The sequence below is a fragment of the Pyrus communis genome, chromosome 2 (assembly GCF_963583255.1).
Source record: "Pyrus communis chromosome 2, drPyrComm1.1, whole genome shotgun sequence".
Classification (NCBI taxonomy): domain Eukaryota; kingdom Viridiplantae; phylum Streptophyta; class Magnoliopsida; order Rosales; family Rosaceae; genus Pyrus; species Pyrus communis.
In genome coordinates this window covers 8,418,401-8,434,130 of record NC_084804.1, presented here as the reverse complement: position 1 = coordinate 8,434,130, position 15,730 = coordinate 8,418,401, and the positions used below count along the sequence as shown (strand labels likewise).

The 15,730-nt window shown below is 36.8% G+C and overlaps 3 protein-coding genes across 3 annotated transcripts; 2 read left to right on the top strand and 1 right to left on the bottom strand.

The window, feature by feature from the left end:
- The first annotated feature begins 2,737 nt into the window (after positions 1-2,737).
- LOC137726918 (uncharacterized) lies at positions 2,738-4,490 on the top strand. The gene is made up of 2 exons (XM_068465869.1): positions 2,738-2,979; positions 4,070-4,490. Exons 1-2 carry the CDS (start codon positions 2,797-2,799, stop codon positions 4,250-4,252), a joined length of 366 nt encoding a protein of 121 aa, XP_068321970.1. The 5' UTR covers positions 2,738-2,796; the 3' UTR covers positions 4,253-4,490.
- A 1,037-nt stretch (positions 4,491-5,527) lies between these two features.
- On the top strand, positions 5,528-7,335 carry LOC137725189 (pentatricopeptide repeat-containing protein CRR2, chloroplastic-like). Its single transcript, XM_068463788.1, has one exon. The coding sequence runs from the start codon at positions 5,644-5,646 to the stop codon at positions 7,237-7,239; it is 1,596 nt and encodes a 531-aa protein (XP_068319889.1). The 5' UTR covers positions 5,528-5,643; the 3' UTR covers positions 7,240-7,335.
- A 126-nt stretch (positions 7,336-7,461) lies between these two features.
- LOC137725190 (E3 ubiquitin-protein ligase RGLG4-like) lies at positions 7,462-13,627 on the bottom strand. Its single transcript, XM_068463789.1, has 11 exons — positions 13,084-13,627; positions 9,467-9,551; positions 9,207-9,347; positions 8,996-9,109; positions 8,817-8,914; positions 8,651-8,730; positions 8,448-8,553; positions 8,232-8,359; positions 8,008-8,134; positions 7,833-7,889; positions 7,462-7,757 (listed from the first exon to the last, which is right to left on the bottom strand). The coding sequence occupies exons 1-11, from the start codon at positions 13,339-13,341 to the stop codon at positions 7,671-7,673; spliced, it is 1,281 nt and encodes a 426-aa protein (XP_068319890.1). The 5' UTR covers positions 13,342-13,627; the 3' UTR covers positions 7,462-7,670.
- Between the last annotated feature and the right edge of the window lie 2,103 nt (positions 13,628-15,730).

Below are 15,730 nucleotides of genomic sequence, written 5' to 3'. Positions count from 1 at the left end.
TTGGTTTGGGATTGGTCTTCAAATTCCCGTCCCAAAAAATTTTGGTTTGGGATTCGGGATACTAGTTTCGGTATGGTATCCCATACCGAACCACCCCTAACTGTGGTAGAGGGCCACTTGCATCCACAACTATATATAATGGTTGTATCTTTTTGTTGTGTATATCAATGAAATTATACTCTTCATGATAAACTTAATTAGGTTTAGGTCATGGATAGAGTTCTACTCTTTCCCATTAAGTGATGTATAAGCTCCTTTTTAAGGGTGATCTCGCTTTCCTACTCATGAAGTGAGATTCTCGACAACATAGTGTGATAATGTATTGGGACATCACTGAACCATAACGACAACATGTCACGAGATATTTCCGCACCCATTTTGGTACCCGGCCGACATCCTATATCAACACAATATTTACAGGATATCAGTAATATAGAAGACATATCCAGTATTGGTGGAACCCTATCCCCCTTATGGTATTCAATATCTTTTTTTTTTTTTTTTGTTAGGATGTGATTCAACAATCAGAACATTCAATTTTTAGTTTTCTGTCAAGGATTATCCATTTAATTTTTTATTATCCGCAATGAACCGCATTTTTCTGCATAGATGACCAAACAATTTTGAATTCGGATATCATTTTTTGGGGACTCCAATCATTAAATTTCATTATGGAGTAGCCTTAGAAATGATATTTATAACTTATAATAGAATGAAGTTGTCTTAAACCGTACGTATAATTATTTTGTATATACACATGCTTTTAGCCAAAAAGGTGATGAGAGAGTTGTTCACATGCCTTCAAGTGCAAACACATAAGGAAGCTTGATTGCAAGACTCACTCGTCGAGTAGGAATGAAAGTTGGCCTTAGTATAATATGATGGTGTAAAAATGTTGGCTTTCGATCAATCTAAGGTAAAATGCTAAATCCGCCACATTTATTGACCATATTCTTCACGTATGTGCAAAACTTATAGTTATGAGACATGTGATTATGTACCCATCAAATTAAGCTAGCGAGAACTAGGAATATGTGCAAAGCTTAAGGTGTTAGCATTAATTTCTTAGTTCAAGAGTAATTCTTAGGTTGAGAAGTGAACTTATGGTCATGATTACAGAAAAACAGGCCTTTATATTTCTTTTTCTTTCTCTAAATGGCCACAACAACAAATGAGTTGTACATAATCAATTACATTTAGATAGAGATTAATTAAGGGAGGGAGCTAGAGGGTTATAAGGTCTTTGCAAAGAATTACTTTTTTCTGGTCTTTACCAACCGTCCTTCGCAATACTATGCCCTGTAAGAGAACAATCCCTTGATGATCAACCTTGAAGGAGGAGCTTTTGATCAGTTGCATAAAGAGATTCCAAACTCTTCCCAGTCCCCAATCCAATGACAAATCACTCTTGCTTCCTAATAAAATAATAAGCATGATTCAAACTCGAACTCTCAGTCAATATAAAATTTGTAAACCACTTTCCTAACATGTATTTTAGTCATTCAATATTAAACACAGTGAGAGAGAAAAAAAGAGAGAGAGAGAGAGAGAGGTGGATTTTCAAATGGGTTCTAAAGCCATGCAACCTTTCATCACACGATGATGATCTTACGTAAGGGTAAGAGATAAAGCAAAGCAAAGGGGGGGAATGGTGGTGGGGATGTTGTGGGCGCTTGTGGAAGACTGTAGAGAGAATATAGAGAGAAGGTTGGCTTTGAACAATTACAAAAGATTCTCAAATGTCGGCTCTGTCTATATCTCTCTATCTATCTCTGTCGACATCATTTTATTACGTGCAGAAAAGACAAACGTTTAATTAGATTCTTCTTTTTCCTTCTAGCTGTGGGATGTATCATTCATGTGGGTTCTCTGCCCCTTCTGGGAGGCCACATCTGTCATTTGGTAACTGCATGAAAACAGCTTTAGTTTTCTGACCTAAACTACTCATGCCTATCTAACAACTTGAAGTTGAAGGGTTAAAGTTGGATCAACTCAATCTCAAACACCGAGACTTGGTGGTGGTCTGCACTTTGCAGCCGCAACTAAGACCCAAGGGGGTTGATTTTCAGTTTTCTTTCCTTACCAATTGGAATAAAAGTGCAAACCAACAGATAAGTAGTTAATTAGTTGTACTAATAAAGTAGTTAATCATCTAACTTAAACTAATAAAGTGACGCAGGCTTTGATGACTCTTTGCTAGTGTTCATGTTTAAATTCCAATCTATCAATTAATAGGGATAATTCATGGTTTTTTTTTAGTTTTATTTCAGGATTATTAAAGAGAGAGGGAGTTTCGTATCCGAAACTCATAGGTAAAACTGTAGAAGGTTAACAACCTATCCACTAAGATATTAGACCACACTCAAAGATTGATAGTGTTGAGTTGCACGCATTCGACTTCGACAATACTATATCTGCATCATAGTATTATAGGTTGTTTGAATGTATCTTTGTATCTTTGGTCAAAACCAAACCAAACCAAACTATTCGCATACAATTCGAATAGGCTGGTCGAGTCACTTGGGTCGGATAAATACTCACCGCCAACAACAACCTAAAAAATTGTAAGAAAAGCATTGTCATTGGGCCCAAACCAATGGGCCCTACAAGGTAAAGGTTCAGACACGTGTGACACCTCAGTCCAGCTAAAGAGCCCACGTGCTAAGTCTTTAGTCCACGGAAGAAAGACACGTGTGAAGTCCAATAAGAGCCCAATTCAACCTGAACAGAAGAAAAACGAACCGAAAACCAGAGAAGGCAAAAGAGACGGACCGACGAGCTTCATTCAGGTCGAGAATGCCCATGCTGTGGAGGTGGATAGTGAACAAGACCCGTGACTCGACGCCCTTCTTCTTGGCCTTCGCCACCGTCTGCGGCGTCGTTCCGGGCGTTATTGGTTACTTCGTTATGCAGACGACCAACTCCGGAAACCAACAGCTGGAGGCCGAGCTCCGCCGCAACGCCCGACCCGAATCAATGGTGCGTTTTTGTTAAACTCCATGGTTTTCTGAAGTTATATTCGGCTTTAAGAAATGAGTTTTGCTTGTAATTACGCAGAAATTGTTAATTTATGGAGTATTAGACGAACCCCTTTTCGAATCGCGAGGAAGTTAGGTGATCAAATTGATGATTAGGTTTGTGTGGATTGTTTTTGTTTGATGCAAATTCAAAGCTGCAATCTTGACTTGTTCATGAAGTTGTAATATGTTATATGAGTAATGTGTTTGATAAAATGAACTGTCTTTGTCTGTCTATGAAGTGACCTGAAAATTTAGTGTGTTGAAACCAATGTGTGTAAGCTTCAAACTTTAGGTAAAGGATAGGCATCTGGTTGAATAATTTTCACTCACTAGTTTACAACATATGTACGGGCTCGTTTGGAAGCGTTTTTAAAATGACTGACAGTGCTTTTAGAGAAAATGTTTTTGCGTTCTTAAAGCGCTTAAAGTGTTTTCGACAAGAAGCACATACATCCATATGCCAGAATGTCGAAAAATTGCAGTGTTTGATGATATGGAACCAACTCAACCAAGTAGTTTAGCTTCCCCAATATCTTTAACAAGGTTGTTTTGCTAAGATTGTGCATCACAAAATCTTTAGGAGCTTGCCTTTTACTTTATTTTTTGCACTGCTAAAATTCAGTGTGGTCTTGAAGCGTAGTGGAAGTTTTGAGGGCAAGTTTTGCTTCCATTTTTCCTCATTCGGCTCTAGAATAGGTAAGTGCTCGTAGATAACTCCTCTAAGTTGGTCTCGGTTCCAAAATTTACCTTATTTTACTTATTCTTCCCATAAGCTTGATTCATCAGAAACAGTGAATAAATCAACTCAAATCTTGTCGAGGAACCATTGCTCGTTCGTGTCTCACCTATTACAAAGGCATTCCGTACTGATCCCTATTGGATCGGAAACAGTGAAGAAATCTCATGTTAGTTTTATAACATCTTGTTATTGAAAGCTAAGCTAACTTGTACATTTCAGATGGATTTCAATTTCGGGTTGTTCTTGAAACAGTTTCATACTCTGAATTACCACAAATGCTGACAGTTTTTTGCTTGAAATTGTGAATCAGAGGATGGGGCAAGTAAATAAAGAAAGATTGGCAGAATTCCTTGGGGAGTTGCAGCGAAAGGAGAACACAAACGACCGCTATGTTGCTGCACTGAAAGGAGAGACATTGACTAGGAATCCATATGTGAGAATTCAACCAATTCCGAAGCCAAGCAACACTGAATCTGAGAAAGAACAGAAGTAGATGGAGTTATGCTGTCAAGGGTATCTGTATATTTCTTCAGAACAACTACATGGATGATGGGTTTTTGCGTTTTTGATGTTATACTGATGCACAACTTTGTGGGATGTGTCTGCTTTTTAACCACTTTAGATATTTGATTTTTGTCACAATTAGATATTGAAACGCTTTGCGACTTAGACGAAATTTTGCAAGGATAAACTTTGAATGAAGATCATGAACGGTTTGGAATATGAGAAAATATTGTGGAGTGTGTCCAAACGCGGTTAGTGCCGTATTAAGTTACTAACTGGTTTTGAGTGGTCCTGTGTAACTCTAAATTGCATTTTTATTTTTATACAAGCGATATTGGGATGGCAAAGTTGAACTGGGGGCTTCTGGTGCTGGTGCAAACACTTTTAATTGAATTTTTAAAGGTTTAAATTTTGGTATCTCATATCGACAGAGTGAGCAAGGATGGGTTTTTGGTTTTTTTGGTCGAACGAGTGAGGATGATTTTGACGCAACTTTTTCGCTGCTACAATATGGGTGGACGACATAATTGATATGTTGCAAGATGAGTGAAACTGTGACACCCTGTTGCAAGCAGGGAAACGAGAGAGATTGAGAAAGCTGTCAAATGCCCCCATCAAATGGCAGGGTATCGAGCTCGTAGACGTGTCGTTGAACATGTCATGTACTTGATCTGCCGGAGTAGGTTTAGGCCTCGCCATCGAAGAAGTCGAAGATGAAGTGATCGGAAGATGCCACGCCATACAATACCTTAAAGAGAAAGTACCTTCGACCATAGAATGTGTGCGCTTGTAGTAGCAAGAACTAGAGGACCTCATTCAAATTGAATACAAATAAAAAAACTTAATTGGACTTGAAGTGGAAGAAATTATTATCATAATTCAAACCATTTAATATTTTTTTTATCATAATCTAAAAATCATTAGAATGTTTTATTCATTTAAGGACCGTTCTGCCATTCGTATAAATTGAACAAGTAGATGATTCATAATCATCAATTTGTTTAACATATATGAATGACTAAACGATATTCAAATAAAATGATTTTTTCTAGAAATGATCTTTAGATGATGATAAAGAAAATGAACGGTTCAGATTATGATATTTGTACAGTAAATAATGTTAGGTCGTTGTGTAAGAAAGAATGACTCTTTACATGTAAGGAGTCAAGCAGTGTCTAAAGTAGAACGATAAAAATTCTCAAGCGACCTTATTTCTTGAATTAAATATTAGAATTGCTTATTGGGGGGTTGGACTACAGGGCAATGAAGCGGAACTCATTCCCTTTTGCATACCATTAAGAATTTGTGAGTTTGTATTGCCATTGACACAGATAGACTGCTGCAATGGTACCATCTAGGTAATTTCCTGTACCTTCTGTAATGGTGCTGCTACTCAAGACCCAGATAAATGGTTTAGCCAGACAAGCAGAGGTTTTAATTTCATGGAAGGAACCCTTCAGATTATTAGGGTTTTTCATTGGTGGCAGAACATACACGACACTTCATTGCAGACACTCTTATCACTATACCTACTTACTGCAACACTGTAAAAGCACCAATTCGATAAAAAAACTCCATGCCCAGATAACCACTGGAGGTTTTGAGCAAAACCCATTTGTCGTTGCAAAGCTAGTTGGAAAGTATGTGGAGTGCAGTGAATCAAGCATGGAAGCTGCACGGAAGGTGTTCGATAGATTGCTTGAGAGAGATGCTTTTGTGTGGAACATGGTTATTCAGGGCTATGCGAATGTGGGTCCTTTTGTTGAAGCATTCAATGTGTATAATAGAATGCGGTTGAGTGGTGTGCCTGCAAATAGGTACACCTACCCTTTTGTGCTCAAGGCTTGTGGTGCAATGAGAGATGGAAAACGAGGTCGGATTGTTCATGGACATGTTGTGAAATGTGGACTCGACTCGGATTTGTTCGTTGGGAATGCTCTTATTGCCTTGTATTCCAAGTGTGAGGAGATTGAGATTTCGAGAAGAGTGTTTGATGAAATACCTGGGAAAGATTCTGTAAGTTGGAATTCCATTATTTCGGGGTATACGGCAAATGGAAATCCTCACGAGGCTCTCATGCTTTTCCGCACCATGCTGCAAGATCGTGCTGCATGCTTGCCTGACCATGCCACTCTTGTGTGCATTCTTCCGGCTTGTGTTGAAGCATCAGCTATTGAAGTTGGATTTTGGATTCATTCTTACATTATAAAGTCAAGTATGAAAGTCGACGCTGTTTTAGGCAGCGCTCTCATTACAATGTACGCAAATTGTGGCCGCGTAACCACTGCCAGAGTTATTTTTTATCAAATCAGCGAGAAAAATGTGGGGGCGTGGAGTGCGATGATGCGGTGTTATGGAATGCATGGGCATGCAGATGAGGCACTCCAAATGTTTTCGCAGTTTGTGGAGTCTGGCTTACGCCCGGATGGTATTGTATTTTTGTGTTTGCTGTCCACTTGTAGTCACTCGGGGTTCATCACGAAAGGCTTGGAACTTTTTGAGAAAATGGGAGAATATGGAGTAGCGAAAAGCGAGAAACATTATGCTTGTGTGGTCGACCTTCTGGGAAGAGCTGGTTTACTTGACCAGGCGGTCGAACTTATCAGAACCATTCCCATGGAAGCAGGTAAAGATGTATATGGGGCCTTACTGGGAGCTTGTAGAATACATAATAACATGGAACTCGCCGAAAAAGCTGCAGAAAAGTTGTTTGTTTTGGACCCTGAAAATTCTGGGAGGTATATTCTTCTGGCCAGCATGTATGAAGATGCAGGTAGATGGGAGGATGCTGGTAGAGTGAGGAAGCTACTGAGAGACAACAACGTCAAGAAACCAACCGGAAGTAGTTCAATCGAGGTGGAATGTATGTATCACACATTTGGAGCAGATGACGAATCTCACCCATATACAGACCAGATTTTCAACACATTGCAGAGACTGGATAGGATAATGGAAGAAGAAACACTGAACCAGTGATGGTTTAAAGTGATTGTCGTGCCCCAGACGAGCTATACAATTTGATAAGCTTACGGATAATCAACATTGTCACTGTTAGAGCAATTGCTCTGGATTATTGACCTAATGCAATTTGTTCTACAAAGTTTACACTTTTCATTTTCGTATTAACTTGATTCTTCAGCAAATTGAACGAATTATAACGCCATCAATTTTCTCACTAATTCACGAAAGTTGACAGAAGAAGCACAACTCACGAGTTCTGACGATTTTAAGCAAACCAAATATCTTACAGATGATTAAAGTAAAGCAGCATTACACATTAGAGTTAGAAAGCAGGACTGTGCGATCTGGCGCAATTCAACACCCCGGTGTCACTGACGGAAGGCAGACAATCTCTAAAAGCTACATATACACAATCTGATAAACAACGAACGAATCCTTTTGTGCGGTTATCCAGCAAAAACCCTGAGACGACTGCGGATTGGCTGGCGGCAAATTGGACAGGCGGACAATCTCGGTCCACAGTCTCTGCAGGACTGCAATGAAATAACTGTTAGTGCCATGTAAAATAGGAAGGAACAAAGACAAATGGTTGTGCTAGTGCAGCTCACCATATGTCCACAGCCAAAGGCTAGGTCCTTTGGATTAGTTAGGCAGATTGGACAGACCTGCATTCGAATTTAAAAGCAGGAAACAAAATCAGTAATCCGAATTTGTAAGGAGCTCAAAGACATTTCGCTTTGGTCATCTACATACAGCAATTGAAAAAATGACAAGAAACTATACCAGCTCGCTTCGTTCATCACCCCCAGGTGCTGAAAGACCGCTTGGTTCACGAGTTGGCGGTGCACGAGGAGAGTAAGGAACTGGTGGAGGGCGTGGAACGATTCTGTTCCCGTGCCCTGCCGTGCGTCTATTCCCAGGTACATTAAAACTTATATTAGTAAAGCATACGCTTGCTAGTAGGCTGGTAGCTATTCCAATCAAAATGATGTTTATGCTAACCATACCCAAGTAAACTGAGTTCAACAGCTGCCTTATACTGGATTGGGATTTCCATGAGGGCAGCCAGAGCAAATGCAGCTTCTTTCTCAGTGGAAGTTGCGCGTTTAGACATAATTTCGGTGAAGTTAACAAACTACACAAAAACAAACTGGTTGGTGAATTAATGTCTGCTTAAAATCTCTGCATTGACAGTTAACTTATTGGTATATAGATTATAATACCTGAAAATTATCAAAATCGCGTGAAGGGATCTTGTCATCGAACTTCCTCATGTCTTCCCAGGGACCATCGCCGACTCCAACAAGAATAATCGAGAGTGGATAGAAACTGCTCACACAAGTTTTCAATTGCATTGATATACTTAAAACTCTTGCATTGCATAGATACACATAAAACAAAGGAAATGACAAATTCCAGGTTCTACCTTGCATCTGCAATTGATTTGATCGTCTTCTCCTCCTGTGGACTCAATTCGTTGTTGCTCGTATTGATACTTCTCGTGACCTTTACAATCAAGAAACTCATACTTAGTCGAGGGAGAGGGAGAGGGGGAGAGAGAGAGGGAAAGAGAGAGAGCATCAGATATAAACCTGGCCATCTGCAATGATAACTAAGACATGGTATTGCCCCCCACTTTTCTCCACAATATCCATTGCAGCTTCAATTACAGGTCCATAAGAAGTTGGCCCTTAAACACAAAACATGTCTATAAATCTCCGACTCTAATGATATTCTAAATTATAACACAAAAACATAAGATTGCACCAACCTGAAAGTTGCAAATTTGGAACTATTCTTTTGTAGCAGGCCAAAACTTCCTCGAAACCATGGCAGGGCGAATGATCGGTGTGAAAGCTGAACACCCCTTCGTCATGAGTGGTAGCTAGAAAATAATTGGGAGGGAGGCAAAGTCATTGCAGTGATAAAAAAAACATGAAACGAAAGAAAATAGTCCAGAGCTTCAAACCAGAGGCCCCTACCATCACCAAAGCCGAAACAAGGAATTAGGTTGTCTTCATCAAATGGAGCTAGAGTTTTTCCGACAATGGAGATTGCTTTCTCGTATGGATTAGGTTCATCGCCAATGGCGTGCAGGCTCCTGTTTCTGAATGAAGCTTTGCCTGCAGTAACAACAACAAGAAGAAGTCATCAGCTTCAAAGATGTCCATATACAAAATACATGATGCATGAAAGTGTATGTATATGAAGGGCATTGCAGTTTTAGTTTTCGTCCGCGAACCTGTCCATTCGTTGCTCTTGGTGAAGTCGATTCCGACAATGAGATTAGATGACTCTAAACCTTCTTTTCTCAAGGCATCTGTAACCTGCAAAATGAATCAATTGTATTTATTTTTTACAATGTTAAGCATGTTCATGTTTTATTTTTTCAGTTGTTACACATCATACAACAAGGGAGATAGACGCATCGTCGTATTCACAAAGATAAGCATGAGAGAATTTTAAGTGTTCCGGAAACACGAGGAGATGCACCATATGTCATGATCATGATACAAGTGGAGGAACATTGAAAAATATACTCTCAGCCACTTATATCATAATACGTGATGTACCAACTTGTGTTCCAGCAGTACGCTAAAAATATCTAAGCAGTAAGGTTGTGGGACCACTTCTCCAAACCTTACTATCTAGAGCCCAAGGACCAGAAAATCCAGGCCTATAATTTGTGGGAAAGAAATATCAGAAACTTTGATTTGTGTGAGGTGGACCAGCTAAATGAATTAATGGAGACCGTCAAACTAAATTTAAATAGTTTGAATTGCCTTGTCCTTGGACTCCGAACAGTGAGATCTGGAGTGGATCTCTGTCCCCACTGCTTTGCTTGTAGTCAATGTGCTGACATTGCCCATTGGCTAAGCTAAAGAAATCCAATATGCCATTGTGCCTTAAAATAAGATTCTTGATTCTTTTAAGAGACGCGTTCACACGTCACTGATGCAAAGAAAGAAAGATGCGTGCAACATGCGGGATTAATAATTGAGATGGTGAGAGCTGCTTGGGCCATGATTAATTAAATAAATTGAAATTAACCACTCAATTAAAAATAAAATCATGTATTTTTTGTGGTGATTTAGAATTGGATAGGACAAAGAGCAATATGTTTGGAATACAACTCAAAGCACTATCCAAACCTCCAACTTGTTTGGGTAAGTTGAAAGACTCTCCAAGTCAACACATGGAGGACTGACTCCAACTCCACTAAATGAGTGGATGTCCATTTGAAAATTTTTACTGGTACCAAAATATCAAGTACGGATCATCTTGTAAGACCAACTCCTGGGCTAAAAGTCAAATTACTCCCCAAAATTTCCCTCCAAACCCACTCCAACCCAAGAGGAAATTTTGGGCTAAATGCTAAATGCTAAACCAATGCCAAATTCCCCCCAAAATTTAGCCCATAAATTGGAGTGGACTTCACCCAATATTTATCGAAATTTAAATTTTTTTAGATTAAAATGTTCATAAAATTAATTTACGATAGTCTACATATTTATTTAAAAAAAAATTAATTTAACAAAAAAAAAGCCTAAATTCATTCTTTAATAATCCAAGGCTAAAATTTTAGGCTAGAATGGTTGGAGTAGAAAAACTGTTTATGGGCTAAAAGTTAAATTTTTCGGGCTAAAAAATTTGGCTTTTAGCCTAACCATTGAAGATGGTCTAAGGATTTTGAAGTGAATCGTGTTCGTTCATCATATATCATGCAATTAAAAATTATTTTAAATATTTTTATTTAAAAATAAATTTAAACAATACTTAACAAAATCTAACTAATAAACACAATTTACAAATCTCAGGACCGAATCCTTTTGATAAAATATCGTGCCGTTATCAATTTACGTGTTTAATAAAGTTGACGGGATGAAAGTTATGAACGGAATTCCCTCCAGATCCCTTTTATCTGGATCCTCCGGATGCATCAATCTGGTCCTTTCAACCTAAAATTGACCAGCCGGAAGACGATCAGACGACCTTGACGCCATCCAAATGAGAAGAAGTTGCGATGGCAGTGGCAGCCTTGGATCCTCCGCCTCGAGACGGCGGGACGGTTGAGAAGGGGCGAATGTCAGAGGAGACGACGGCGTCGTCAGGATTGTAGTCACGATTGACGAAGTAGAACCGCAGAGAAGAATTGCAAAGGACGCGGCAGAATCACCGAGAAGAAAGAAGAAGAAAATTTGAAGAAGCAGCAGCAGAACCGCAGAGAAGGAAGGAGAAAACCCGTGTTGGGGGAGGACCTGGAAGATCCGGACCAAAGGAGTCTAGATAGAGGATCCTCTCCCAATAGTTAGGACCAATAATTAAAAGGTAGGTCCTACTCTTTAATTAATGAAATGAAAAATAACATAAATTATTTTAGTGGAGCACATGCGGTTAAGTATGTTCAAAGCAAGTGTACCAATACTATATCAACAGAAAAAAGTGCACTTTATGGAACAGTTCTTCTCCGGATTTATAAAAATTGAGTTTAAGAATCAAATGATTTAAATCGTTGAAATTTGATTCAATAGCTACAAATAAGAGACATTTCTAAAAATTATAATAATTGTAATTTTTAAATTAAATTTTAATGATTCGAATCATTTGATTCTTAAACTCAATTTTTTTAAGATGTGGGTTCCATTTTGAGCACGTCCAATAACATATTCTCAAAAGCCATTATGAGATAAGAAACGTTCAATAATGATGTCATGTCTTTGAGATCATCGACTGGTTTTGGACCTCAGTCATTTTAATTGCTCCAGATCCAACTCCAACGACCATAAATGGTGTTGAAAAATGGAGCTAACCACTTAGTTTTCAGTCTAGGGACCTGAATTGTCTGCTCTTCTCATCTCATACTTTTCTCATCATTTTTTATATTATGTAATCACGGTTAAGTTACGTTAATATTTTATATTCTCATTACTTTTTGTCTTATTATTTCTATAAAAAAAATATAAAATATTAACGTGACTTAACTGTGACTACAAAATATAAGAGGGGATGAAAAAAGTATGGAATAGGGACGGCAGACAGACCACGTTCCAGTGGTAGGTAGTGGTACCTGTACTCCAAATTCTAGTCTAAACTGTACTCGAATGGTCGTGTAAATGGGTCTAGAGTCATCATTGACAGTCAATTAATAAGAAAATGGGTTTAAATTAGTTAGGTAAAACAGTGTGTATGCTTTTTTACAATCAAATTCGAATTTTGTACGTAAATTAGAGTAATTTAAAATAAAAGAATGATTTCCTTTGCCTCTAATCGCATAAGTCAAAGTTGGAGAACAAATTGAGGAGAAAGAAAAAAAATGGTTAACTTTGATTTAGAGGAGGTTTAAAAGAAAAAAAAAGATTAATGAGTGGTTTCATCACTGCAGTTCATTTTTTTTAAAAATAAAAAGACTCACAGAGTTATTTCAATATCTCTCTAACTATCATCGTGTGATAAATCAAACTCAAAACGTACTATGTAGAATAGACGTATAAAATTAGTGCTCAACCACTAACCCCATAGGTGTCTCTTAGAGGCTTACATTGTCATTGTATATTCAATTATTTGAAATTTTTATGTTGAAAAGTCCATAGTAACCTTTAGAACAAAACCACAGATTTTTGGTCAAAACCAATTTACCAAGGACAGTTAGAGGAGGAGAAGACCCAAAAACAAAATTCCATCCAAAACAAAACCTTGGACAGTTAAAGGATAGAAGAAACAATCCTCTGATTAAAACAGATATTCCCTAAATTTTAGGTGAAATTAATGATTAATTTTCATACACTTAAATAAAAAGGAAAATTTTCATATGCTCTCTGCTTAATTTCAGACAAAATTATTAGAGAGAGACAGACAGACCTGTTCAATGGATGTGAAGTTATCAGGAATATAAGCGTACTTCTCCTTCTTCTGGGTGGAGAGCTTCTTCTCTGTACCGCTCTTTGTTTTGCTGCCACCTGTATCATTTGTGCTCCTTTTTTTGAACATCGTTGGATCATACGGCGGCGTTCTTCCAGTTACGCTGCGATTTCTGCCGGCGGTGCTACCGGAGATACTTCTTGAAACTCCACGGCTGTTGGTCTGCTTGTTTTTGAAAAATGAGAAGAGGCTGCCCATAACAACATCTACTCTTCCTTTGTTCTTCAACGCACGGTAAATATAGTGGAAAACAAAGGGCAAAAGAGAGATTTAAGTAGAGAGTAGTGAGAGTGAAACTATGCACTATGTCTGCTTTCGATTCAGAAGCCGAAAAAGAAAAAGGAAGAACTTATGGGAGTTGCAGGGGAGGAAGGTTAGGAATCTATGCTTTGTTTTGTCGCTGCCTAAGGAAGTAGAAGACTTTTTGAGGAGGAATAAGAGCTTGCTTGCAAGATAACGTTAGTTGACCATTACGCTTCACACATGCTTTTTTTCCAGGAGTATTTAATGGGCCGATCACTCATTTTTATAGTTTTAAAATAACTGAAAATATTTTTGATGAAATTGATTTTGAATTTCGAAAGTTCTTTAAAAGTTTTTTTGGAAGAAGCATAAAATATATACTTCTTGGATAAAGCATTTAAAAGTACTTTTTCAAGATCCATTTAAATTTTTATTAAAGATTAGTTTCTAAAATATTTTCATCAAAAGTGTTTTCGATCGTTTTACGAGCATTATCAAACTAGCTCTAAGTAATTTAGAAACTATGATACTATTTGGCTTCTTACATGTAAATTGTCATGCCATTTGACATGACGATGTGATATTATTTTACTGTATAAAATCATATTTGAATATCTTTTTGTATGAAATTTCTTTCGACTTAATTAGTGTTTAATCATCCATATGAAAAACCAAAAATAAAACAAAGTGACGATCAATCATGAGAATATTTTTACCATAATTGTCTATTTTTTCGAATCATAAATGACCAAATGATCTCAAAATTAAATAAATTTTTTAGAAATGATATTTATACGATAATAAAGAGCAATAATGTGAATTATAATATTTGAAAAGTAAAATGGGGTCACGGTGTTATAGAATGAGAAATAACTCCTTATGTACAAAGGAGATTAAATTTTCTACGCGCATCTGTATGTGTCATCTTTGTGACCTCTATTATTAATTGACACATGTTAATAAATTTAACTCTTTTTAACTTTGTTGTCATGAATTTAACGCATGTCAATCAATGATAGAGACCATGCAAAAAATGATTTTTAACTTTGTTATCATAAACTTAACAAACATTAATTAATAATAGAAATCACACATAAAATGAGTGTAGAAGATTTGAACTCCGTACAAAGAGCCAAGTAGTTTTCAATAATTTATAAATAGACCTTTTTTTTTTTGGTCAATAAATAGACCTATTTAAATGAATGAAAATATAACCGTTACAAAGCATATTGTTTGCTTCGATGATCTAACGTAACATTTTGCCTTTTAATATTATATTCATATTCAAATACTTTTGGGAAATTTCCAATCAGTTTCTCTTACAATATTCTCCTTCATTGGTCATATAAAAATAAGAACTTTAAAAAACGAAAAATTTTCGGTACTGTTTACTTTAATGAAAAATGATCATATTTTTACACTAAAAAATCAATCATGATATTATTTACTTTACTTTTTATTTTGTCCTTATCGTTAAAATTCAAAGTTTTTAAATTATTTTCATTATTTTTTCTTATAAAAATCCCTATAAAAAATGAAGTAAAAGAAATGTGTCGCACGTGGTCCTATCCATTGTTGTAGTGGAATGGCAACGTTCCTAAAAGTACAATCTCAAACCTCCTAAACTATTTTATTTTTGAATTTTTTGTTTTCCTTTGTTAATGAGAATGAGGAATTTGAAGATGAGATTCTTATAGTTTGTTTGATGAACATTTTGTTTTTTGTGTTTGATTTATGGTTTTGTTCTTGAAATATAAAAAAGTATATGAGATAAGTAAGCAAAGAAGAATGAACGAGAACAAAATATTAAAAGTGAAGACAATTTTAAATAATTTTGTTTTTTCAATACGTTTATTTTACACCTTGCCCACCAACCTTCTTAAGGTATCCAACGTCTTGTATTCATTATATTTAACTCCTAAGTGTGCGTCTCACTTAATGAATATATGATGCAACACCAAACTTGATAGAACTTGATTAAAAGAAAAATCCTTGGTTATTTATGCACACACTTTATAATCTATGATGCAAAACAAATTTTCTCTTATCAAGATCATAAGGGTGTGTTTGTTGTACCAAACTATATTAGATTGCACTAGCTTCAGGAACCTAAGCTGAATTGGTTTAAAATAAACTAAGCTGGACTGACTTAATGAAGTGTTTGTTATAACGTCGTATTAAAAAACAAGATAATAAAAATTAATTCTCTTTTTTTTCTTTCAAGAACTCTCTGTCTCTCTCTCTCTCATAAGCTCTCCATCTTTTTATCCTATTTTCCTGTCCAACTTCCCACTCTTTTTCTTGATGCCAACAAGCTCCTCCTTGGAAACTCCGAGGGAACTGA